The 25,696-nt window shown below is 33.8% G+C and overlaps 1 protein-coding gene across 2 annotated transcripts in view; it reads left to right on the forward strand.

Annotated features, from left to right (window-relative positions):
• The window catches only part of SA1 (stromal antigen), a 256,210-nt gene extending 231,252 nt beyond the window's left edge, over positions 1-24,958 (forward strand). For both annotated transcript variants that reach the window (XM_090376728.1, XM_090376737.1), the window contains exons 20-23: positions 80-256; positions 10,588-10,796; positions 16,765-16,934; positions 24,848-24,958. In XM_090376728.1, the coding sequence (XP_090232854.1) occupies positions 80-256; positions 10,588-10,796; positions 16,765-16,934; positions 24,848-24,915 (624 nt within the window). In that variant the 3' untranslated portion in view covers positions 24,916-24,958. The remainder of the gene's footprint in view (positions 1-79; positions 257-10,587; positions 10,797-16,764; positions 16,935-24,847) is intronic.
• Positions 24,959-25,696: the final 738 nt, after the last annotated feature.

Raw genomic sequence — 25,696 nt, forward strand, 5'->3', positions numbered from 1 at the left:
GAGACAAAGGTAATCCCTGTATTATTTATTATACAAGTATTTGAATATAATTCTGATTTCTGCATATTTTAATTTTTAGTTTTATAATGACTATGGTGACATTATTAAAGCAACATTAGGTAAAGCTAGAGAAATTAACAAGGTAAACTGTGCAAGGACCATGGCATTGGCATTGACAAGCCTTTTTACAGAGCTTCGTACTGAACAGAACACTGGACTTATCAACAGACAGGATGAAAATTTCACAGCTATCAAGGTATCATTCTAGTATATATCTGATTTTTTAAAATTATTATTAGTATACAATTCATTTATTAAAAACAAATTGAACATTGATTTAATTTTTGCTGTACTGCTTTTTAATAATTGCTGTGTGTGCGTGTGCGTGCACTTTTTTCTTTTTTTTTTTTTTTAAGAAGTAAGGGTAATACCTAATAAACATGTGATCTTGTCTAAAAAGCTGTGTCATAGAAGATGAGCTTATGAGCTTAGGTGCGGTAGGCTCATTTTTGTAAGATATAAAACAGCTGAATTTTAGGATTGAAGTTAACTAAGTTTTCTTTGCCTCATTGGAGAATTACCTGGAGATCAGCATTTAAGGAATTGGTGATAAATGTTCGAGAATTTTTGTGCAAGGCAAGGTTACTTAAACTAGAAAATAAAATATATTGTTGCTACACAAAAAGCCTCAACTTCTCGAATATTTGAAAAAAAAAAAAAAAAAAAAAAAAAAAAACAGTGGGCAATGCATAAAATGGGAACTTGTTTAAAAGACTTATGCCAAACATGACCAAATTCTTTAGAAACTCTTGGTGAAACTCAGGAGCAACTGCTTGCGTTTCACCAAACTTTTCCATCAAATTTATGCAAAGATGAGTAACATAAGCCAATATATCACTATTTTCCAGTGGAATAATGGAATCCATACTGGCAATCATTGATCAGATGTAAGGTTTTGAGATAGTTTTAAAAGTTGGCAGTTTATGGATTTCTCCATTACTTTGAGAACATTGGGAGAACATTGGCAGTAAGTGCAGTAGGATGACAGTTGACAGGAAGGATTTGTCATCCTTTTTAGTAACTGGCTAGATATAAGCAAATTTCTACCAGAAAGAAAAACACGAGTGGAATAAAGAAAAGTGTAAAAAGGTGACAGGTGACACGGATCAGAAGCACAGATTTTAAGAACAAGTGGAGAAATGCCATCAGGACTTGGAGCTTTTTTATCAAGTTCAGAATTTTTGTAACAAACTTCTGTTGAGAAACCACTGAAAGCATTGGGTAAAGTTCATTGGGAGTACAAGAATTAGAAGAAAAGAATGATGCTAGTAAATTGGCTTTGTCTTTAGTTGAGGATAGTCCATCTATACCTCCAAAAAACTTTCCCATCAATTTCTCAAACATATGTGGTCTCATTTGCAATCTCAGTGATATCCCTTTCCACTTGAAATTTGGCAGTTTACTTTTTTCTGATGAGTCCAATTATTGGTTGTCTGAACTACTGCTCATCTCAGTTACCTAATCATTCACTCTATGATTCCTTTTGCATCAATTGTGTGGTATTTGTGTATATGTCCACTCTGATATTCCTTGTCAGAGACTTCCTAATTTGGAATCTCTCAATTCCCCCCCCCCATTCTGCCAAATTCATCTGTTGCTTCTATCTTTCTCCCAACTGCACTAAACACCCAGAACTTCTGACTTATTTTCTTTGATTGAATATATACCTTTGATTGGATATTTGTTACCCTAAAGTTCTCTTTCTTATTTCCTCATTTGTAATTTTGATAATTTTTCTTGGTGAATTTAATGTTCAGAATTCCAGCTGGCTTCAGTTTTCTAGTTATATGGACTCAGCTGCTCATGATGCTGAGTCTTTTGCAATTACTCCACACAGCTTGTTCATTTACCTACCAGTAACCACACTATTATTTTCAAAATTGCAAAACTGATTGGGGGAAGAAAAAAAAAGTCCTATACATAAAATATAAATGTGAAATTGTCATTTCCATTTTCAATTTTATAAAATCATCAAGCACAAGAAAATTCAAACTAATATGTGAACATGTATTACCAAAACTACTAAAGTAAAACTTCTTGTGTATTTAGCAAGCTAGACGGAAGGGCCACTAATCTGAAACTGGTGATTAATAAGCAACAAATATTTTTTTAGGTGGGCTTATAAAGCCCTGTTCTCCACCATCAACTTAGGTTTCCTTGCTTACCTTTGTTTTTTTTTTTCCCCAAAGTTCTTTTTCTTATTTCCTCATTTTTAATGTGATGGTCCCATTTATTTTTCTTAAAACTAATATTTCTGAAATTCTAATTTTTAATCAGTTTTTTTTTTATTTCTTACCAAATTCTCATATCCATAGATAAGCTAATAGGCAAAAATTGATTAATGTTGTCTTTTGCTACAAACAGATTTATGTAACTGGCTGCTTATACTACATTACACCATAAAAAATTCTTCAAATAGGTCTACGGGGGTTGGGAATATTCATATTGAGAATTAAGCAGTTGACACCAACCGTGTTAAAGCATGTTGAATTAAAATAAAATAAATAAACACAAAAACCAATTAAATAATTTAATATTACTCGGATAAAATGATGTAAAAATACTATTTACAATAATTTACAATAAATTATACAGTAATAAAAGTGTTAAAACCAATAAAATACAATAAAATATACAGAGATAAAAGCGTTAAAACCGAAGCTTTCGAAGGCATCCGCCTCTTTTTTCAACAGCACACTTTACCTTGCGGTACATCCTTAAATACTCGCAGGCCCACGGCACTCCTCACATGGTTCGGAAACACGTGCAACGTTCTCCTCATGTGTTATGGGAACCGGAAATGGCTCGGGAGCATGCCAGGCAGAATCATTCATCCCGTCCAAGGATCACTGCCTCAAAGAGGGGATGAATACGTATTCCCCTGTCCCTGTCGAACTGCAAGCTCTCTAGCTACTTGCGGTCCCAAAACCTATGCACCCGATCAATGAGAACCGCTTCGTCTGGAGAGATTTGATGATGCTCCTCCCAAAAATCAAGAATGCAGACTATGGAAAATCTGCTCTGCGACAGCAGATTTTCCATAGTCTGCATTCTTTATCGCACTCATATGCTCTCCTAGACGATCCTTAAAACGACGTTTTGTCTCACCGACATAACATTCCCTATAATCTGGGCATTTCATACTATAAACGACCCCACTTATAGATTCTCTTGATATGGGATCTTTTACCTGAAACACAACTGTGTGCAACCTACGCCCTGGAAGCTGCACACAGCATGTCTAGCAATTCCGTAACACACGCGCTATGCGCTCAGTTAGACCCGGATAATAGGGAATGTATGCTGTGACAACAGGTGTAAATGGTTCACCTCATCTCTGCTCTCCTTGAATATATTTATTTATGATCCTCTGGAGGTAGCCACATATCAGGAGATCTGCTGTGACGCGTTTAAACTCCTCTTTTCTATCCTCGGAGGTGCTGCAATGGGACTTAGCCCCGTCTATTAATGCCCTAATCACACTACTCTTGTGATGGCTGGTCTGAGCCGTGTTGTAATGTGAATACTGGCCTCGGCACATAGGTTTCCTAAACACCCTAGTCTTTAACCTCGATCCTGCCCTATAGACCAACACATCCAAAAACGGCAGGGTACCCTCTACTTCCACCTCCGAGGTGAACTTAATAAACGGGGAAAAGCTGTTAAGAAAATTAAGAACTTCATCTTCCCTCTCCTTCCAAATAATTATAAATGTATCATCTACGTATCTTTTCCACAGACGCATGGGGAGCACTCTTTCATCAAATATTCTAACCTTGAGCTCCTCCATAGCTAAATTCGCACTAATGGGGGAGTCCATTGCTGCACCGTGAACCTGCTTATACATAGTGTTACGAAACATCATAGTGGTGCTTGACAGGCATAGCTCCTCACCACTGCAAATGTCCGCCACACTTAACTGGGTCCTACTGTTTAAGGTGACATCCTTCTGTAGAGCCATGTGTGCACACCGCACTCCATGATCAATAGGGATGCATGTAAATAAGGATGTCACATCAAACGATATCATGATCTCATCTTCTTCTATGGACTGTTCCCTTACAAAATGTACAAAATCCCTACTGTCCCTAATACTGAACTCAGAAAGCCCCACTATTGGCGACAACAGTCTAGCCAGGAACCCGGACAATGCTTGTGTGGGACTGCCTACAAATGAAACGATAGGCCTAAGTGGCACCCCCACTTTATGTATCTTAGGAAGGCCATAAAACCTGGGCAGTTGACATCCCATTGCATGTAAAGACCAAGACTGTTCCTTAGTAATCCTATTAGCCTTTAACCAAACCTGCAACATCTTATTAACCTGCCGCTCCAAGCTTGCCAGTGGATTCCTACGAGTGATCTTATAAGTTGTTCTGTCATTCAAAAGATCTAGGGCTTTGCTATAATATGCCTCCTTATCAAGTACCACAGTTACCCTACCTTTGTCTGCAGGCAAGACCACAATACTATCTTCCTGTCTCAAACCCTTAAGTGCTAACTTCTGTCTAATGTTAAGATTAGAGGGAGCTGCCCTGGCCTGGCTTAAAATGGCTGAGGTCCTTGACCGAATTTCATTGGCTACAACTATAGGTAATTTGCTGACCTCTCTCTCTATACCCATCGCCACCTCTGCAATAGGCGGATTAGGCGGAATCATTGCAGAGGTGGCGATGGGTATATACGGCGTTACGGAATTGCCAGACTCGCTGTGTGCAGCTTCCAGGGCGTAGGTTGCACACAGTTGTGTCTCAGGTAAAAGACCCCACCAAGAGCATCTATAAGTGGGGTCATTCATAGTGTCAAATGCCCGGATTGATATATCAAATGCTGCTTAAGTTATGTCGGTGAGATAAAACGTCATTTTAAGGATCGTCTGGGGGAGCATATGAGTGCGATAAAGAACGCAGACTATGGAAAATCTGCTGTGGTGGAGCATTTTTGGGAGGAGCATCATCAAATCTCCCCGGACGAAGCGGTTATCATTGATCAGGCGCATAGGTTTTGGGACCGCAAATGGCTCGAGAGGTTGCGGATTTGTTGCACTGAGAACAATACTATCAATAGGGACAGTGGAATACGTATTCATCCCCTCTTTGAGGCAGTGATCCTTGGACGGGATGAACGATTCCGCCTGGCACGCTCCTGAGCCATTTCCGGTACCGTAACACATGAGGAGAACGTTGCACGTGTTTCCGAACCGCGTGAGGAGTGCCGTGAGTCTGCGGGTATTTAAGGGTGTACTGCAAGGTAAAGTGTGCTGTTGAAAAAGGAGGTGGATGCCTTCGAAAGCTTTGGTTTTAACGCTTTTATCTGTATATATTTTATTGTATTTTATTGGTTTTAACGATTTTATTACTGTATAATTTATTGTAAATTGTGTAGGTTATTGTAATTAGTATTTTTACATCATTTTATCCGAGTAATAAAAAATTGTTCCAGTGCTTAGTTATTTAGTATATACTTTAAATTTACTGTCTCTCTCCCAACTTTCATAACTTTTGATTTTTTGTCACCAATTTTCATGCCAAATTCTCTTCAGCATATACCACTGAAATCCTTTTTCAGTTCTTATTAGTGAAAAAGTGGGCAGCACGATGACACAATTAAAATTTCTTACTCCTGGTAAATTGTGGAAAAAGTATACAGGTAGTTCCCGACTTTACTAGTTAATTAGTTCCTAGCGCACCCTCATAAAGTGAAACTCTTAAAGCTGGAATTTATTTCCCATAAACATAATGTTAAAACATGGGTTACATTCTCAACAATGAAATTTGACCATAGTAATGTTAAATGAAGATCAACAAAACAATATTTTATGCTTATACAATAATTTATTTATCAAAAGAAATGAAAATTTAGCCTTTAAAATCAAGCAAATTACAATAATAAATTATTTGTGCCATTCAAATGTTAAACAATGTTTATTAATAATGAGATCATGTTTGCTTATGATATATTTTGTTTCCAGTATTATTCCTCTTCACTGTTTCTTTTTATTAACATCACTCTCTGTAGTATTACTTCATTTTGGCATACTGTACAGCAGGGGTGGCCAACAAGTCAATCGCGGCTTTAATTTCAGTCGAACACAGCGAATTTTAAAATATATATAAAAAATAGATTAGTCAAAATCTAAATGTTATTGTTATTATGTGCCCCACTGCATACGCTTATTGAAATCCGTTGAACTACATGACCATTTTTGTTGCCGCACAGCCTTTCATTAGACAAGCTAGGCTTGTCTAATGAAAATTCATGCAGTTACGTTGTGGAGAGTGTATCGAATTCTTATTTAGCTTACTTAATATTAATAACTGGACTAATTTAGTACCCATTGGTTTAAAATGAATACTACAAAAAAGAGTAAAATGTATCATTTTCATGATACGTTTTATTCTTACGTCTATACCCAAAAAAGGAAATTTAGAAAGGCACATCAACACACTCCATGGTAAATACCAGTTGGATTTTCTGCCTAATAGTGACCTTAGAAAAAATAAATTAAAAGAACTTAAATCCAGATTATTCGCGCAACAAAATTTCTTCGTGACCCCTAATTTACAATCGAAAGCATTAACTGAAGCATCATTTAAAATGAGTCATATTCTTGCAAAAAAATTCAAACCATTTTCTGATGGTCAATTCATCAAAGATGCATTTTTAGAAATAACAGATTCTCTTTTTGCAAATTTTAAGAACAGAAATGAAATTAAAAGTGCTCTTCAAGATCTGCAATTATCTCGAAATACTGTGATGCGAAGCATCGAAAAAATTGGTAAAAATGTGAGAGAACAATTGCAAGCTCAGATTGATAATTGTGTGTCCTTTTTTTTTTTACAACTGGATGAATCTACAGACGTCAGTGATACAGTTGAATTGCTCGTTTTTATTCGTATATGAGGTGCCTCCGTAGCCAGGTGGGAAGGAGCAGCAGTGCGTAGCACACGCTTCTTAATTAGACTGGGGTTCGAGCCCGTCACCACTAAATACAGAGGATGCGGAAAGGTCAGAATGACCACCGCATATTCACGGAGCAATATGGCCTTAGTTGCTAATGCTCCTAAAAACTAACTAACTAACTAACTAACTAATCGTATATGGTTTTCGATGATTCTGCCACTAGAGAAGAACTGTTGGGTATGGTTTCATTAAAAGAAAGAACTAGAGGTCTTGATATATATACGCATTCAAAAATTTACTAAAAAAATTAAATTACCACTATTTAAGCTCGTATCAGTAACAAGAGATGGAGCTAAAGCAATGACGGGGCATCCTAAAGGATGATGAATTCCCAGATTTTTTTTGAGTTACCACTGTGTGTCATCCACCAACCGAGTGGGCAGGAGCGGGAGTGCAGTAGCACACGCTCTTTGAGTAGACCGGGGGTTCAAGCCCCTGACTGCTGAATACGGTCGATCTGCCAACCCGCACTGGACCAGCGTGGCAGATTATGGTCCATTTCCCTCAGCATGAATTGTTGAGGAGGCTTCCATCCTGCAGTGGGTTGATAATGGCTGCACTTTACTTTTTTTTTACATCCACCAACATGTGTTAGCCAACAAAAGAATAAAGATTATATGGACATAGCTTTCAAAATCGTGAATTCCATTAGAGGACAATCTCTTCAAAGGAGACTTTTCAAAATGCCACTCGATGAAAATGAACCAGATCTGATATTACACACAGATGTGAGTGAGGTGGCTGAGTTGGAGTAAGTTTCTACAGAGATTACGATATTTGCTGAATGAAATTTTAAAAATTGTTGGGAAGATGATTATTAGCAGCTACAAGATACGGAGTGGTTGTGTGATCTCGCTTTTTTGGCAGATTTTACCAGTAAATTAAATTATCTGAATTTGGAATTACAAGAAATAAATAAAAATGTGGGTGACATGATTAGTAGTATTTCTGCGTATAAATATCAATTTTTGGCAATGGCTAAGGATCTCAAAGAAAAAAATTGGATCATTTTGCAAATATACAAGATCATTTGCAAAAATATCCTGTTTTTGAATTTAATAGTGAGAAATATGTTTCTGAAATTGAGAAAGCTGTGGATGATTTTGAAACAATTGAAGACATTGTTTAATATATTTCTTATCCATTTAATGTCAACTTAGATATGAAACAAATTGCAGAAAAAATCGCTGAGTTTTTTTACATGGAGAAAATATTACTTGAAAATGATATTTTTATTACATCTTCCTAAAAGCAAGATCGTCAGAAAAAGACTTTTGGAAAAATGTTTGCCGAGAAAAGTACCCAAATGTAAAAAAAAAAATTCAGTTAACTTTTAAATTCCTGTTTTGGTTCCACACATCTATGTGAATTGGCCTTTTCATATTTGAAACAAACAAAGACGAAGAATTGCTCTACTCTTACGGCTTCATACAGAACATTCCTTACGGTTGGCCTCATCACAGTATATCCCCGATTTTGAAAGCTTGGCAGATGACATTAAGACACAAACTTCGCATAGATTAAAATTTAAATACATATGAATTTTAAAATAAGAATTCTGAATTGTATTTGATTTTAAAATTTATAAACATTTTTCAATATGTGTTAATTAACTTTTTTAACCTTGTGCGATGAAATTCTTGAGATGGTAGGTCGTGGCACATTTTGAAGAAAAAAAGTAGATCGCATCACAAATTAAATTGGCCACCCCTGCTGTACAGCATTAATAAGGGGGATAAAATTGAAATAAGACAAGACAACGAAAATGAAGAGCAACACAACCACCCTTTGTAATATCAACGTGCTAACTGCTTTATGTTATGTGAATCAGTGAGATGCTCTCTTGTACCTGAACAAAGAAAAGCACACACAGTTGTACTGTGTGTGCTTTTCTTATAGCTATGTGTGTGGAAATGCCATATTTATGAAATTTTAGCATTTATTTATTGCAATTAATGTTCATATTTTCAATTTTTTGATACTTGATAATCAAAAAAAAAAAAAAAAATTGTGTGCGCAGAGCACGCATAGCAGAAGTTAAGTCTAACTTCTTTAGAATCTTTTGAAACATTTATTATTTTAATGTTACAGTGGTTTAAAATTTTACAATTGTTTTACAAGTTTATTACAAAGTTTTTACAGTGCTCACTATCAGTCTCTGGCATGTTGAATTATAATTTTTTTTATGAAATACAGTAGAGAATGACAAAATAAATATTTTGGTTTTTAAATTTTTAAAATTTTAGGACTGCTAGAAACTGAGATAGTGATTTTGTAACTCTCACATGTGTGCGAGTTACACCGTGGCCGTGCTGTAGGGATACTTGTGTCATGCGTCACTGCTACGTATTTCATTTTGTGTCTCATTTTCGTTGCAAATTTTGTCAGTCCACGGACGCAAGTTACTCCCTTGTGAAAACTGCCTGGGGCTTGCCTAAAGTCACTTTAGAAGAACTCGTAAACCTGGGAACTTGTAAAGCAGGAACTGCCTGTACATACAAATTATAAGAGAAAATTATCCAAAATAAAATATTGTAAATAGCAGGAAAATGCAAATAATGTTAACATAAATACAGGGTTTCACTGCATTTGGTTACTTAATTAAACTAAAAATAAAAATTAATTTATTAAGGATAATCAGTTAATTGATTAATTAATGATTATCCTTAATAAATTAATTTAATTAAAAATTAATTTTTTTTTTACTAATGTGACTTTTAATACTCTACTATTTTCCATGTTATCTGTAATACATCAAGTGGTAATGACCACCTGTTCTGTTGATCAGTCGTCCAGGTCTGTGTATGACAGAATAAGGTGACACATTTGTTATATACATTATTATTGGTGAAAAAAGTGAATTCAGCTTTGATAATAACTCACAAGAATCAAAATGGTTTTCTATTCAAAGTAGTAAATAAAATTTTAGGAGCCGAGAAAATACCATAATTTTAACTTAAATTAAATTTACAAATGAAAAATTGCTGAAATCAACTTGGCAGTAACTTTTCGCCTAATACCTTTGGCTTCTTTCCTAAATATAACCTTCATTGTGTTATTAACAGATCATTGTATCCACTAGTTCTTGTCACTAGACTGACATCTGGCCCATTAATGTGTGAAAGAAATACCTTAGTATTCGCCTATTTTTGAGATCTTGTAATCATATTTCTGCCAATGGAGTGACCTCTCTCTTTTGCAATAAAAATGTTTCCCACTTTCAAGTTATTAGCCAGTTTAGCTTAACTCATAGTGCTCTTAAAGAATGGAAATATCTTTGGTTTCTCTGTTAAAAATTCAAAATATTCAATAACTGATACTGGATAAAAATATTAAATTTTAATTGGTACCAAAATGAGATTTTTGCCCCCTTACTTTTGAATTAGCAAGTTTTTCCTGTATATTATTACATAAATGTGCATCAGTGTAATGTACAAGTATACAAGAATGTTATTTTTATTATTATTATTTTACTTTATTTATTATTATTTATTTATTTTATTTTATTTTTTTTTTTTGCATAACAATAGTCTATAGCAAATAAAAAATTTTACATTTAAACAGGAATTAGCCAAGAGGTTTGCTCTTTCATTTGGTTTGGATCAAGTGAAAAACAGGGAAGCAGTTGCAGCTCTGCATAGAGAGGGCATCTTATATTCTATTACACCTTTGGAAAATCCTGTAGATCCACTTGGACCACCTCCTAATATAGCATTTTTAGAAATATTGACCGAATTTACAAACAAATTAATGAAACTTGATAAAAAAGTTGTGTAAGTATTGTTTTATTATTATTATATAATAAATATACTTTTTTTTTTTTTTTTGTCATTTGGAGTTGCTGTAGATTTTCTGCAACAAATCAAAATGCCACTAAACAGAAATTCTATATAGTACAGAAATTTTCCACTTAGCATGGAATGTATTCCATGCTAAGTGGAAAGTTGCTTTTAGAGAACTTTTGGAATAGATGGAATAGCTTCCATCTATTCCATGCTTAGCATGGAATAGATGGGTTCTCTAAAAGCATTTTACAGATGGAAACACCTTAAGCTAACATCTTTTTCCATTAAGAAACAGTGTAAAAGGTAGGGATGCACTGCAGGCCTAAATTTTGTAGTAATATATTTTAAAATAGACTATATTTAAAAGGTCTTTAAATATGCCATGTTGAGAGGCATTTTTCTAACTATGCTGCAGAGTTTGCACATGTAAAAGAGATGTTTCCTTTATATTTTTGCTATCAGAACTACCACTGATCTCTTACTAATTATCATTTATCACCAGAACTGACTAGTTGTTACTTGGAATTTCTTGCTCTAATGATTAATAGAATTATGCAAAATTCCTCCCCCCCCTCAACCATTACCAAATTATATGTTGTAAAAGTTAATTATTGCTTTGCAAGGTGCTTAGAGTGACTATAAACAAAACAGAAAGATACAGTACAAATAAGAAGTTGATAACTATAAGGATCAAATATGGCAGGCTGAGTTTATTATGCAGAAATTGTTATATAATATCTGAATTGACTAAGTGAATTGTATTTATATAACTTTTTCATAAACTTATTACAGATAAGGACTACTTATTTTCTCAATGGTATTTTGCAGTCACAGGTTCCTCAAGATGACTGTCTCACTTTGCTTAATAAGAATTCAGTGGATATTACAGATAAAAGTTTGGATATATATAATTTACACGTGCACACAAATACTCTAGGGAAAAGAACTGAAAATATTGTATACTCATGACATACCACATATTACACTGTATAAGTATATCTAGCATACAACGTCAATGAAGAACTTTTTCCCAAGAAATTAGTTTGTCAGCCATGCAAAAATCACATTATAGTGAGCACATTATGTGAGTAACAATCTATAATAGAAAAAAATTTAATGAAAAACACATGGTAAGTAAGTAGTGACAAGCCTTCTTGCCAGCCTTCAGGAAAGTAATTTGGACACAGACATTTATAGATTTTAGAAAGAAGTTCACAGATAAAAGGGTTGACAGGTTTAACAATAAAAACAGGAATAATTTTAGAAAATAATGCTACTCTGCTTTAGACTTTTCTACCATTACTGCCTGGGGACTGTGTTGACCCTTCTGTGATGAACACAGAGCTTGGGATTAGGCTCTTTAGAAATGACTACATTTATCCATGCATCAACCTAATGTAACTATTATTTTTAATCAAATAATATTACCACCAGGTGAATACATTATTCATTAAAAACTCTAAGGCACTTTTGTGACTTATTTTGGAACTGTTTGGTTCTGTCATCTGATAATGGGTACCTCATTTGTATTGAGCAGTAAATAAATGTACTGAATTTTAATCAGAAGTTTTTCTTTCAGACACCAGTTGGCTGCTGATTTAGATTTGATGCATTTACAACAAAGTAACTTTTATATAAAAAAAAAAAAAAAAAACTTGCTTTTTCCAAAGAATCTCCTGTTTTTTCTCTTTCCCCTCCCCTCAAGAATTCCTGCTTTTGATAGGGATTCTTGTTATTTTCCTTATTTTGGCCAAAAAGTCTGTTTTCCTCTTGCATGCAATTTCCTGATCTTCGACCTTTTGAAAGTCAAACGTTGGGAGCTATGGAAACATAACTACATTTGACTTTGTCTTTGTAATTCAGTATTAATTTTTTTTACTAATTTGACTTTTAATACTCTACTATATGATTCTTCTTTGAACATTGTCAGGTGCCATTTCTCCAGTTATGATGGAGAATCAGGTTTTTTTTGTTTTTTTTTTATTTGACAATTTCCTCTCCATCTCACCTTTGTGATATACTTGGTACCATAGAGTTTTTATGTATTTTTTCAAAAACACAGTTTTTACAAATAATAGTAAAACTATGTTAAAATCAGAACTTTTAAAAATTCTAAGAATTTCTCATTTTTGTTAACAAATATTAGTAAAATAATAAGAGGGGTTTACCTCAATATAGTGCGTAGAACACTTCCGTCTGATATCCTCCAGAAATTAAAACGGAAAAAACGAAAAAATCGACAACTTACCTAATATAAATAATTAAATAATCAGTTTAACACAATTCAAATCAATTTAAAACAATTAAAAATCAAATTAACACAATTAAAAGAATCTAACGAAAATATTCAAAACGATTTTCCTTCCTGAAGCTGACAACGGTTCAGGAAGGAAAATGTCGTGATCACAGGAATGAAAATTCCTGTGATCACGACATACGGTCGAAAAGCGTCAGCTTCAGGAAGGAAAATCGTTTTGAATATTTTCCTTAGATTCTTTTAATTGTGTTAATTTGATTTTTAATTGTTTTAAATTGATTTGAATTGTGTTAAACTGATTATTTAATTATTTATATTTTACTCTAATGTACCGGTAAGTTGTCGGTTTTTTTGTTTTTTCTGTTTTAATTTCTGGAGGATATCATACGGAAGTGTTCTACGCACTATATTGAGGTAAACTGCTCTTATTATTTTACTAATATTATTATCAACGTAGAACATATTGAGTAGTACAGCTCTGATTCATACTATCTAGTTAACAAATATGTATGGTCATGATAAATCCTTGAGAATAATTTGCTGTAATTGTTCAGTTAGTCATAAAAAAACATTATTCTGCAGCTTTTTAGTTTCCACTGCAACATGTGTTACAGCCCAGGGCTGGTATCCTTTCTCAATTTAGAAAGCAATAAAAATTAATAAAAGAACTGATTAAAGTTTAATAAAAACTAATATCACTAAAAGTTTATTTTCATAGAAAAAAAATTATGGGTTTAATATAAGCCAAAATACTGCTCTCCCCTGTCAGTAAATTAGTAAAGGCTGCCTTCCTATGTAATTACATTTTATGTCAATCGTAATTACAAAAGATCAGTGAGAGACAAGTGCATAGACAATACATGATGGATGTTTCAAGCAAGTTGACATGGCAAACTTTACCATAGTAAGCTGTTTTATATATACGATTTGGGGGGGGGGGGAGAAAAATGCATTTGTGAGTTCTACCAGTGTTGTGCTGTCAAGGTGATTTGTCTGCTGATACAATTCAACAAAGTGTTATTACACCTTCAGATATTTAATTCACCCACAACAGATGCTGTATGACTTTATGAATAAATATGGTAAATTGTGGACTTAATTTAGTGGCTACTTGATTTTTTATCATGAATTCCCAAGACCAAAGTTTGTTTCCTTACATCGGTTGGAAATCTGCTGGTCCCAGACAGAATTCATAGATAGTAAGTTTCTGAACTGAGTTTTCAGAGTGCTAGTTAAGTACTATTTAACTTCAATATTATTAAGTTAAATATAATCATACTTTGAGAACCAATTTGTCAGAAAACAAGGGTTTTTTTTTTTTTTTTTTTAACCAGATTGAAATCAATTTTGCAAGAAAGAACACAAAGTTTCCATTACTTCTTGGTACCATAAGGTAAAGAAATAGGCATATTGATGTCTCGGTTATGTTAATTTTGGTGTGAGAATCTATTTTGTTGTAAACCAATACATAAAGAAGGACATTATGCATCGGAATACATCAGTTCTCGTATAGCACAATAGTTGTGTTCCTAGAAATCCTCGTGCAATGCAAAATTGTGCAATGTAAATAACAGGCCCTATGGGAAAAATAGGGTTAGGTGCCGATCACCCAAGATTGAACACACATTTGTAACCAAAACATTACCAAACACAATAAATAATCGTAATAAAATATTTACGTATTTTATTACGACTATTACGTAATAAAATATTGCTAATGCTTTTGCTTCTATCGTAAGCAAACTTGTTTTTTTGTTTGATTTTCTATCCAAACAGATGACAACCGTTCCATCTCTTCCAATTCTTTGTGTCTTAATCTAATGGATTTTAATTACACTTTGAGTTGTTCCTGCTATGAAAGTTGTTATTTTCTCTGCATTCTTTCTAATTCTCAACGTTGCCTCATTTAGGCCAGTAGCACATGCAATATCACATGGTCTTAATTTCGTTCAAAGTGTTTCAAAATTTCATATTTTTTCTCTATCAACAGAGGCGGACTGGCCATAAGCCTTACCGGGGAAACCCCGGTGGGCCAGAGGCCAGAAGAGGATGGTGGCCGGTGTGATTTTGGCCATAAACGCTAGTATGAGGCCGCTACAAATTTTCCGGGGTAAGAATTTTTGACCCAGTCCGCCTCTGTTTATCGATATTGCTTTTCTTTTTCTCTCTGCATCTGTAGCGTCTTCACCAGGACACTTCCTTTTCACACCTTTTAAGTATTTTACTCATTTTTAGGGAATAAAGCATGATTACAAAATGAAGAGGCACTCTTGATACACATAAACAAAGCTGCACGCGTGTAGCAACTGAATAAACAACACCGTAAAGGCAGAGACACTATGAACACCTCACTAGCTCATATTTTACTAAAACACATTTCTGGGGGTTACTACCATAAAACAATAAAAACTATTTCCAGCTGCATTTCTGCTAGTGGAATCTGTTATAAACTGGTAGTAAACTTGATCTAATTGCATTTGCGATAATACCGATAGCTGGAATTGTGTGGGTTATTATGACGAAAAGCATTTGTCCTTCACTGATATAAAAACATAAATACATTTTGAGAATCTTCTCTTCATTCCTATCATGATGTGTTCAGTTGGGGTGATTCTGCATTCGACTGCCATTTCTTGTAAACACAAAGGCGAATCGTGCATAAGCAAATTCGGTTTGTGTTATATATGATATCGTTCCCCTATTTATAAATCGTGTATGATCGAATTCATGTAGTGTAAACACGTGTTATATGAGGACTGACTGTACTACTAAGTAAGAATATTTAAGAAAACCATTTTGCTATGTGAAATATTTAGTTTATTTGTTTCAAAGATAAATTGATACAAGACCCAAACTGACCCAATAAATGAATTAATTTCAGATTTCATCATTGAAATTAGTCTTCAGGCCTGGATTTTGGGTTTAGAAGACTATCAGTTGAAGATAGGAAAGAACCTAAATGTACCACTGAAGAACACTAGCTACAGAAAAAAAATATACTTCCTATTTAGTTCTTAAAGTTCACATTTTCAACTGCATTATGTACCAAGTAACAGTGACTTGCGTAGCATGAAAATGTTTAGTCTTTTTTTTGCATAACAAAAAAATTATATTTATATTATTATGTTTTGACTGGTAGAAAGGAGAAACAGGGAACATACAAAATTCTGAGGTGGAGCAGTATACCAGATTTTGTGAAGTTTACTTTCAGCCTTTTTTTTTTTTTTTTTTAATGCAGGAAAAGTTTACTTCCTTACATCATTTAGCCATTATAATGCTGAAATTAATACTAAAATTGACAGTGAGATTAATAGTACAAAGTGATGTGCTTCTGAAAATTTACGTGTGTGTGATATAGGTGTAAATTTTTTTTGAGCCTTTGTTATTTCATTGGAGCATATATATGAAAGGAAGATTATTATTTAGATTATGAGATACTTGCCTTTCTTTATAAGAGAGGTTCTATTTCAATTACAGTGCTCTGCCAAAGGCCATGGAAATGCTTTCAGTGGACACTATTTTGCACAGGCCATCTTTCATTAATCATGCTGGCAGAGAAGCACACTGCCATATATGAACACCCTTGTTCAAAGTGAATAAACAATTAATAGCTTATAATACTGTATAATATTTTATTTTATATTTTACATTTTAATTTATATTTTTTAATAAAAAAACAAATGTTTTTTGTTACTTTAGCCTTACATATTTGGATCGCCACATTCAGACAAGCATGCCAGGCTCTCGTGCAGAGGACTGGCAGCCTCTTTTGATGTATCGCAACAGTCTTGTTCATGGTGAGGCTGAACAGCCTCCTCCCCGTGCACCAGGTAGGCAGTACCGTGGAAAAAAGCGCCAGAGAGAGGATGGTAAGTTTTCCTTTAAATTATAAACTAATTGTTAAATACAGTAGATGTGAATTATTATATGCTGCTTATTGTTATAACTAGTTATTGTTATTGTACAAGCAGTTCTTGCTTTACGAGTTTTTTTTTCTCCCCAAGTATCAAATCAACAAAATCGAAAATATGAACATTAATTGCAAAAAATGAATTTTAAACATTCATAAATACTGCATTCCAAATCATATGCAATACAGTGTACCCCGCTTTACGATATTAATCAGTTACAGAGACACCATCCTATCGTTAAAATATCGTAATGTGAACCCAAATAACACTATTTTTTGGTAATTCGTTTCAAGATCCCGGAAGTTGAAATTTTCACTGTATAACTAAGCTATTTATCTCTCTAAAATGTCCATTTTTAAGGTCGTGAGCATGGTTTGTAAATTGTATTAGTTACCAATTCAAATCATTAAAATGCATTACACTTTCATCGTTATATGTTCCATTATAAGAATCAATTTTAAACACCTTTGTGATATTTTTCTAAAGCACATGTCTGGAGGTCACAATCATAAAACAATAAAAACAATTTGCGTTTTCCAGTTTATTGGGCTTTTCTGTTACTGCAAGCAATTATAAACAGGTAGTAAACTCGATGTTATTGCATTTGCGAAAATACCGATAGCTGGATTGTGTGGTTTCTTTACGTTATTATGGTGAAATGTGTTTCCCCTTTATTGAAATCTTCAATCGTATAAAAAACATAAATAAATTTTCAGAATCTTCTCTTCGTTCCTTTTTTTTTTAAGCTTCGTAAACTTGTTTCTCCACTCGAATCGTGTTAGCTGCATTTTGTGTGTGCCGTTAAAAAATGCTTATGCATGCAATCGTGAAATTTATAATTAAAAGAGAAGATTATCTTGGAAACAAACACCTCTTAACACATCTGAAGAAGACAACTCCTTGTGCAACAAGCCGACGAGCGCCGAGCCAATAATGAATGATCAAAGAGTGTGCATTTAGTCGATAATGATGAAGATAAGCATTCTTTAACATTTGTAAGTCATAAATAATTTCTCTATTATTATAATTTGCTTGATTTTACAGGCTACGTTTTCATTTCTTTCGATAAATCAATCATTGTTTAAACATAAACTAATTAGCTAACTAATTTCACTGTTGAGAACGTAACCCCTATTTTTAACCTTATGTCTATGGGAAATAAATTCCCGCGTTACGAGCGCGCGCTAGGAACGAATTAACTCTTAAAGTCGAGAACTACCTGTAATTAAATATGGAATTCTATATATCATTTAAATATACAGTTTCCATTTGTATAATTTTATTTTCCACTTGAAGTGTAATACTTGAAATTGTGAAGGCATAAGCCAATTCCATTATGGTTCTATGTTTGCTTTTCATGTTTTCTTCAGTTTGAACATGTGTTTAAGAAAATTAATTCCCTAACCATTAAGTTTAATCTGTGGAATAAATTTTTACTGCCATGTCATATATTTAGAACTCGTCACTGATTTGGTTGGTTGAAAAAATTATGGAAGCTGATACAGATCATGAATATGCATAATTTAGGGTGGGTTGAAATACTAATTCATGGTGTCCTGCAAAAATTATGGGGATTTCTTAGAAAAGCGTTTTGACAGTTGCACTTTATTTTCTGATGTTCAGTTTTTGCTGACAATTTTCATACAGACTTCATCTTGTGTTCTGGTCTATCCTAATTTTTTTAAAATCAAAATGTGACAGGGATGCAAATATTTCAGTGTGCATGACAAAACTAAAACTTGTGACACTTTACCTAGGTGTAGTCAAAGAGAAACAGCACTCTACAAAATTTTAATTAGAAAATGACATGAAAAAAGACACTAAGCCATGTAACAAATACAGCAAATTACTGCTCCCATTAAGGTTGAACGTGGCAAGGTGTGATTCTGCTCCTATGTACCAAGGCACTTAATATTCAAAATAAAATGAAATAAAATAAATATAAGAACAAAAAAGCAAAACAACACTCACCTTCAGCAGTGAAAATGATGAAAGTTATGCAAATAATGATGCTAAAAAAATTAGCTTATTAAGTGTATTACATCTGTTGGCTGGTGTCTAGAATTCATTATCTGTGAAAACAATCAGCAATTGTTTTCATAAAGTGGGTTTTAAAAAGTCCATTCTATTTGAAGTTCTGATACAAAACTGAAATATGCTTCTCAAGCAGAAAATCTGCTTGGATTTTCTGCTCAAGAGTTCAAAGCCTGGATAAGCAATAATGCAGATCTTATAATAGTATTACTAGTAGCATATGATACAAGAAAAAAAAAAACTTCCCACAATACCTCTCCATCCACTCCAATAATTTGTCTAGTTCTTCCTTGAATTTATTCAAACTTCCCACTTCCACAACAAAACGTGTAAGTACCCATATGAAGTAGCTTGCATTTGTCAATGATGAATTTCAACTGCCATTTCTCATCCCACTGCCTAATTTTTCTAGATCTTATTGCAGTGGCATATCTTGATTACTGTTATTAACAACCCTGCCATCTGTGTATTATCTGCAAACTTAGACATTAAGTCTGATATACCTTTATCAGTATCATTAATAAATATAGAAATCAATAATGGGCCCAACACTGAACCCTGAGGAACTCCATTAATAGCATTAGTTCAAGAAGAGCAGTACACGGGCGAGATGAATGGTCCTCTAGGTACCTCAGATCACACCTTGGTGATGGCCTCTTCTCGAATGGAGCCTTTCTGTTATGGCCATTCCCAACCTTGCGTTGTTTGGCATTACAAGAATGCAAACTGGGATGATCTGTGAGATTTATTTTCTTCTTTTGCTTGGTCTTATTACTGTTTCAAATCTTCTTATGTCAACATTTGACCAGATCGTGTCAGTGAAATTATTCTTGTAGGCATGAAATCCTTTATTCCACACTTCACCTTAAAATCTCGTCCTTTATCGAAACCTTGGTTTTCTAATAACTGTGCTAAGGTTGTTCAAGAGAAGAATGTTGCATATCGTAATTGGCTTGTTTTCAATTCTTCGGTTTCATTTTCTGCCTACACCAAAGCTCGCAACAATTGTAAAGTAGTTATCAGTCCAAACTAGATTTCGAACAAGCTAAGAGTAGAAAATTTGCGTCTTTTCCAAATGATAGGCGAGAATTCAGTCTCTTGTCAAAGTTATTGGCTACAATTTTTGCCCATCGCTGTTCCCACCTCTGTCAAAATGATATGGTTGTATTGCCACTTCAGCCAAAGATAAAGCTGACCTGCTATCATTCTACTTTCCTTCTAATCTGTGTATTGATGATCTTAGTAAACTAACTTCCACCATTCTCATTACACCCCATTCAATGCCTTCTGTGGTCTTCCATCAAAAGGGTCAGAAGGATTTTGAACAGTCTTGATACTAAGAAAGCTCCAGGTCCAAATGGTATTTCTCCACTTGTTCTCAAAACCTCTGCTCTCGAACTTACTCCTGTTCTGTGTCGCCTTTTTTCACTTTCTTATTCCAATGGTGTTTTCTCTCCTGCTTGGAAATTTGCTTGTATCTAACCAATTCCTAAAAAGGGTGACAAACTCCTTCCATCCAATTATCCCATTGCACTTCTACTCTTTCTAAAGTAATGGAGAAATCAATTAACTGCCAACGCTGAAACTATCTAGAAATCTTCCATCTGAACAACGATCGCCAGTATGTATTCTGTCAGTGTTAATCCATTGGTGATATTCTGACTTATGTTACCCATCTATGGACAGATTCAATGGAAAAGCTTGGTAGATGCCTCTATCTTCTAACATCTCCACTAATGCTGGTGTACCCCAAGGTTCAGTTCTTTCTCCCACCCTTTTTTTCTTGTATATTAATGACCTTCTGACTGTATGTAGTTTTGCCGATGATAGCACATTGCAATACACCTTCCCATTTGAGAAAACTTGCCCTGCATGAACACTTCAACTTCTCAAATATCTACTACCAATTGCTTAAATTCTGATCTCCAGATAATTCTCCAGTGGGGAAAGATAATTGATTTCAATCCTCCTAAAATTCAGTCCTGTCTTATATCTCGCAAAAAAGGATTCATCAGCTCCTATGCTTATCTTCGATGACACTGATTTTTAGGCAAGATCATATATCTAAATTGGGATTATCCTGACTTCTAATCTCTCTTGGCATAAGCACATTAGAAATATTGCTTCCTCTTCATAAAAAAAAAAAAAAAAAACTGGATTTTTCTTCTCTTGGTGTTACTTTCTTCCAAACAGCTGTTCACATTGTACAAATCGCAAATCTGCCCTACCATGTAATATTGTGGCCCCAAAACCTCTCCAGGCTTCTAGGTACCATTCAAAAGAATGGTACCTAGAATGGTACCTACCATAATGCCACACTGCTCCAATTTATATAGCAGTCTTTTATGTGCACAGTGTCAGAAACTTTCCTGAAATAAGTATACAATATCAAAACTGTTTTTGGATTCCAGTTCCTTTGTTACTGCATCATAGCGTCCAATCAGATTGGTCAATTTTTACAATATTGCCTCTTTAATGGCTAATTAATGGCTCATCTCTAACAGTGTCTCCAATCTCTGTTTCATAGAAGTTCTGTTTCTGCTATATGCCTTTTCTCTAGATACTTCGATGGGCACTGTTCTTCTGAATTGTCTTCTATAATTCCTGCTCTTTTTTCAAAGGCAGTCCAAACACATACCCTAACCAGTCAACTTCCACCTTCTAGAACAAACTTCCTTCATACGTATTTCCTGAAAATTACAATCTGCATAAATTCAAGTCTAATGTCAACAAATATCTTTTTTCTTCTTCAACTTTCAGCCCATGCACAACACTAAGGACTATAGATTCTAATACCACCACTTTGCTTTATTGGAGGCTTGAAGTGGTGAAACCCATGTTTAGTCTCTAGAGCCAAGTTTCCGGCATCCCCCTCCCCCCATACTTTTCTTTCAACCCATGCACGGTACTAAGTACTATAGGTTTTGATACCTTTCGTGTTTGGGGTTTTCATTAAAAAAAAAAGAGAGAGCAGTATCCAATAATAACAACTATCTTCACCCACTCAACTATCCCTTTATCCGTAGCAGTAACTTGCCCATAATGCCACACTGCTCCAATTTATATAGCAGTCTTTTATGTGCACAGTGTCAGAAACTTTCCTGAAATAAGTATACAATATCAAAACTGTTTTTGGATTCCAGTTCCTTTGTTACTGCATCATAGCGTCCAATCAGATTGGTCAATTTTTACAATATTGCCTCTTAACAAACCCATGCTGTGACTGAAGTATAATTGTACTGTCTAAATGGTCCTGTATTCTTGAACCAGTGACTCCATTATTTTCCCTGGAACAGACATTAGGCTAATAGGTATGTCAGTCACCCTTTGATACCCCTTTTTGAATTAGGGATACATTCACACACTCAGTCCACAGGGACCCCCTTAATTCCAAAGATACTCTCATAATCATTGCTAAGGGTTGCTTACTTCCTTTGCTGCCTTCCTTTATATAATTGGATAAATCCCTTACACCCCGTTTTTTTTTGTTTTTTTTTTTATGTTTAAGTTCAACAATTTCTCTTCCACTTTCCTCTCAGTTATTACAAAATCATTTAGCTTTCTGTTAAAGTTTGATAAACTTCTTTAATCCACTACTCTAAAGAATTCCTCATGTGTCAATGTAGAGGCAAAATATTCATTGAGTTTGTCAGCAACCTGAGCAAGATAATCAACAGTCAAGCAGACCAATTTGATTCATCTCCTTGCTTCTAGTGTTCCCATAAGTAAAGAAGTCTTTACTGTTTTTCTTTACATCCATTGTCAAAGATTTCTTGTACATTTACTTGCATAACCTCCTTTGTAACTTGATTACAGACTAGTTTATATCTACCACAGGCTTCTGTTCACCTGATAATTTATATGCATCCCATGCATTTTTCTTCTCTGCCACAAGTTTCAGTAGTTCATCTGACATCCATTTAGGCCTATACCTTGAACTGTATTTTTTAGTTGGTATGAAAAGCCTAGTAGCTTCTATAATTAATTTCTTGAATGCTTCCCATTTAGAATGTGATGATGGTAACATCATCAGTTGGTCCCACTGTGTAGAATTTAAAAACTGTCTGAGACCAATGTAGTCAACTTTACAAAAGCAAAACCCTTCCCTTCACCCTTGATGCTTGTTTCATGTTTAAGCAAATCTCACATCAATACACTGTGACCAGCAGATTTTTTATCTGCAGATTCTTAATGCATGAATAGTCACTGATGGAATATAAATAATTTAACAATTGTTAAAAGTACAATTAATAATGCAAAGGAGTATGTTAAGTTCAAATGAAACTATGGCTGAAGAAACATGCAGAATAATCACTATAGTGATTATTCTATGAAAATTGTTAATTCTTCACTGTGTACCAAAATTGAGCAAAATTAGAAATGTGCTTTAAATGTTGTAGACTACATTGGAACTAATTTGGGCTATAGTATCTTTTTAAAAATGTAGAACTGCACAGGAAACATTCTTATGGAATTTTAAAGCCACAAAACATTGAAAATCATTTTTATTAAAGATGAGTAAATTTATTTATTTATGTGTGACAATTCTTATTATTTCTGAACTGCATAGATATTAATAAGTAGAAAAAAATTTGTAAAACTGCTGTATATTGCTATCCACTGCTGAATGTTATTAGTTACTTATGGCCCAGAGTGGTCTCATTTGGCAAAACAATTAATAGATCAAATAGGATGGAGTGAATCCATTTATAATTAATGAGAACTTTCCTCCCGTTACTAGTACATTTCAAGAAACAGGTGTCGATTTGAAAAATTAATAATGTGGTTCCTACCTCTGTATTAGCCATGACCCTTCTGAGAATATTTTATACCAACTTATGATACCAGACAGTTGAAATGTTTTTCCCTACTCGTTCATAGCAGCTGTCAGCCACTCTTGAATATTTTCGGTGTTGTTTCTATTTTACATTGGTGTTGCCATTTCTGCTCATTTATCTGTTGATTTACAAATTTTTCCCTTTAATTTCTTCACCAATATACAGATTTTTAAGGGCAGTAGTTTTTTATATCAACAACCTGCATAGGCTATTAATATAATAAAATACATTTACAGTTGAAACTAATAGAGATAAATTAAAATTTTTCTCTTCTTCAAAAGACAAGTTTTATTAGACTGCAGAATCATCACAATATAATGAATTGATTCAGCTCCAATTAATAAACTGAAAATTTAGGTATTTCATGAATTTTTTATAAGAACTATATCTTTTTTTTCAAAAATGTATCACAATTTTAGGAGTCGTAGAAAAAAAACTAACGTTAATATAATTTTAAATAATATAATTTTAAAGTATCAAGAAGTAATAAAAAGGATACTGTTTTTAAATGATTTAATTTTCAAAATGGGGTGTTTGGTTAAAAATTCTGTTATGTGCTTATGGATGATCAAATTGTGCAAAAGAGTCATTTTCTTTAAAATTTTTCATTTGCAATATTATTACTATAAATTAGTTTCTGTAAATTTTACACTTTTCAAAAATTTTTGTAACAGTGAATTGTGGTCACGATAGGAAAATCAGAGAGAAAAAATTTTTGTACTGTTATAAAAACATATTTAACATGCAAATATTCCTTTTAAGGATATTTCTGCAGATTTTATAAGCAATTATCAGATTTTCAATAGATTTTTCGGGATGATTTTACTGATATATGAAATTTTATATTGCAACTGTAAAAATTTATGTAATGCACTGTACCCTGGAAAAACTGCTGCTTGTGTAAGCATTTAGAATATATATATATAAGCTATAGGCAATATCTACTTTCAGACACTATTTTAGATATTTCCTAAAATTCATTTATATATGTATTTACAGATGAAATACGACACGTTGAAGAGGAAATGAATATTGATCAGGACTCAGAACAGGGATCTGAAGCTTAAGTTATTTAAAATAGGTTTCTGAATTATTGTACTCGTATGAAGTTTCAAAAGGAAATGCTCCAAACATTTTAAATCTAGAAATTGCTCTTCGGTTAATTAAATATTGCCTTATCAGATAATTCCTGTTATTTTCTGTATAATATAAAATATTATTGTTTAGAAACTTTTTATAAACCAAGTTTTGTTATAACAAGAGTTTCATTGTACATAAATTATTAAATCAGTATATTTACATAACAGATGAATTTGTAATTATTAGGTAACTTTTTCAGAAAAACTGTATTAAAAATAATTACACATTTTGTAAGACCTTTCCTTCTGTAATAAAATTTTTGTTGTAAATATATGGAAGCTGTTCGATAAAGAATGATAATAATTTTTTTATACACAACTGCACTGCGTACTATTTCTAGCCAAGCTACAGAATTTAAGACCAAACTGCTGCATCACATTGCAACTGTGCAGTTTACTCATGTGCATAGTGTGACCTTGGTGGTCAGTCAAGTTGCCTATGTAACAATGGGCAAGGAACAGTATGCTGCTCTTGAATTTTGTTTCTGTCTCAAGAAAAAAAATCAGCTGAAATGTATGAAATGTTAAAAGGCTTTTGCTGAATCTGTGCTTCCATATAGCACAGCTTGCAGGTGGTTTAGAATGTTTAAAGATGGACATGATTCAATCACAAAAATTGGTGGTCCTTGGAGCTCCAACCGTTGCTTGTGGCAACGGTTGGAGCTCCAAGATATCACCACAGAAACCATAAACACTGTTTCTGTAATTG

Source organism: Mastigoproctus giganteus, chromosome 1 (assembly GCF_048544385.1).
Source record: "Mastigoproctus giganteus isolate SK-2022 chromosome 1, ASM4854438v1, whole genome shotgun sequence".
Taxonomy (NCBI): domain Eukaryota; kingdom Metazoa; phylum Arthropoda; class Arachnida; order Uropygi; family Thelyphonidae; genus Mastigoproctus; species Mastigoproctus giganteus.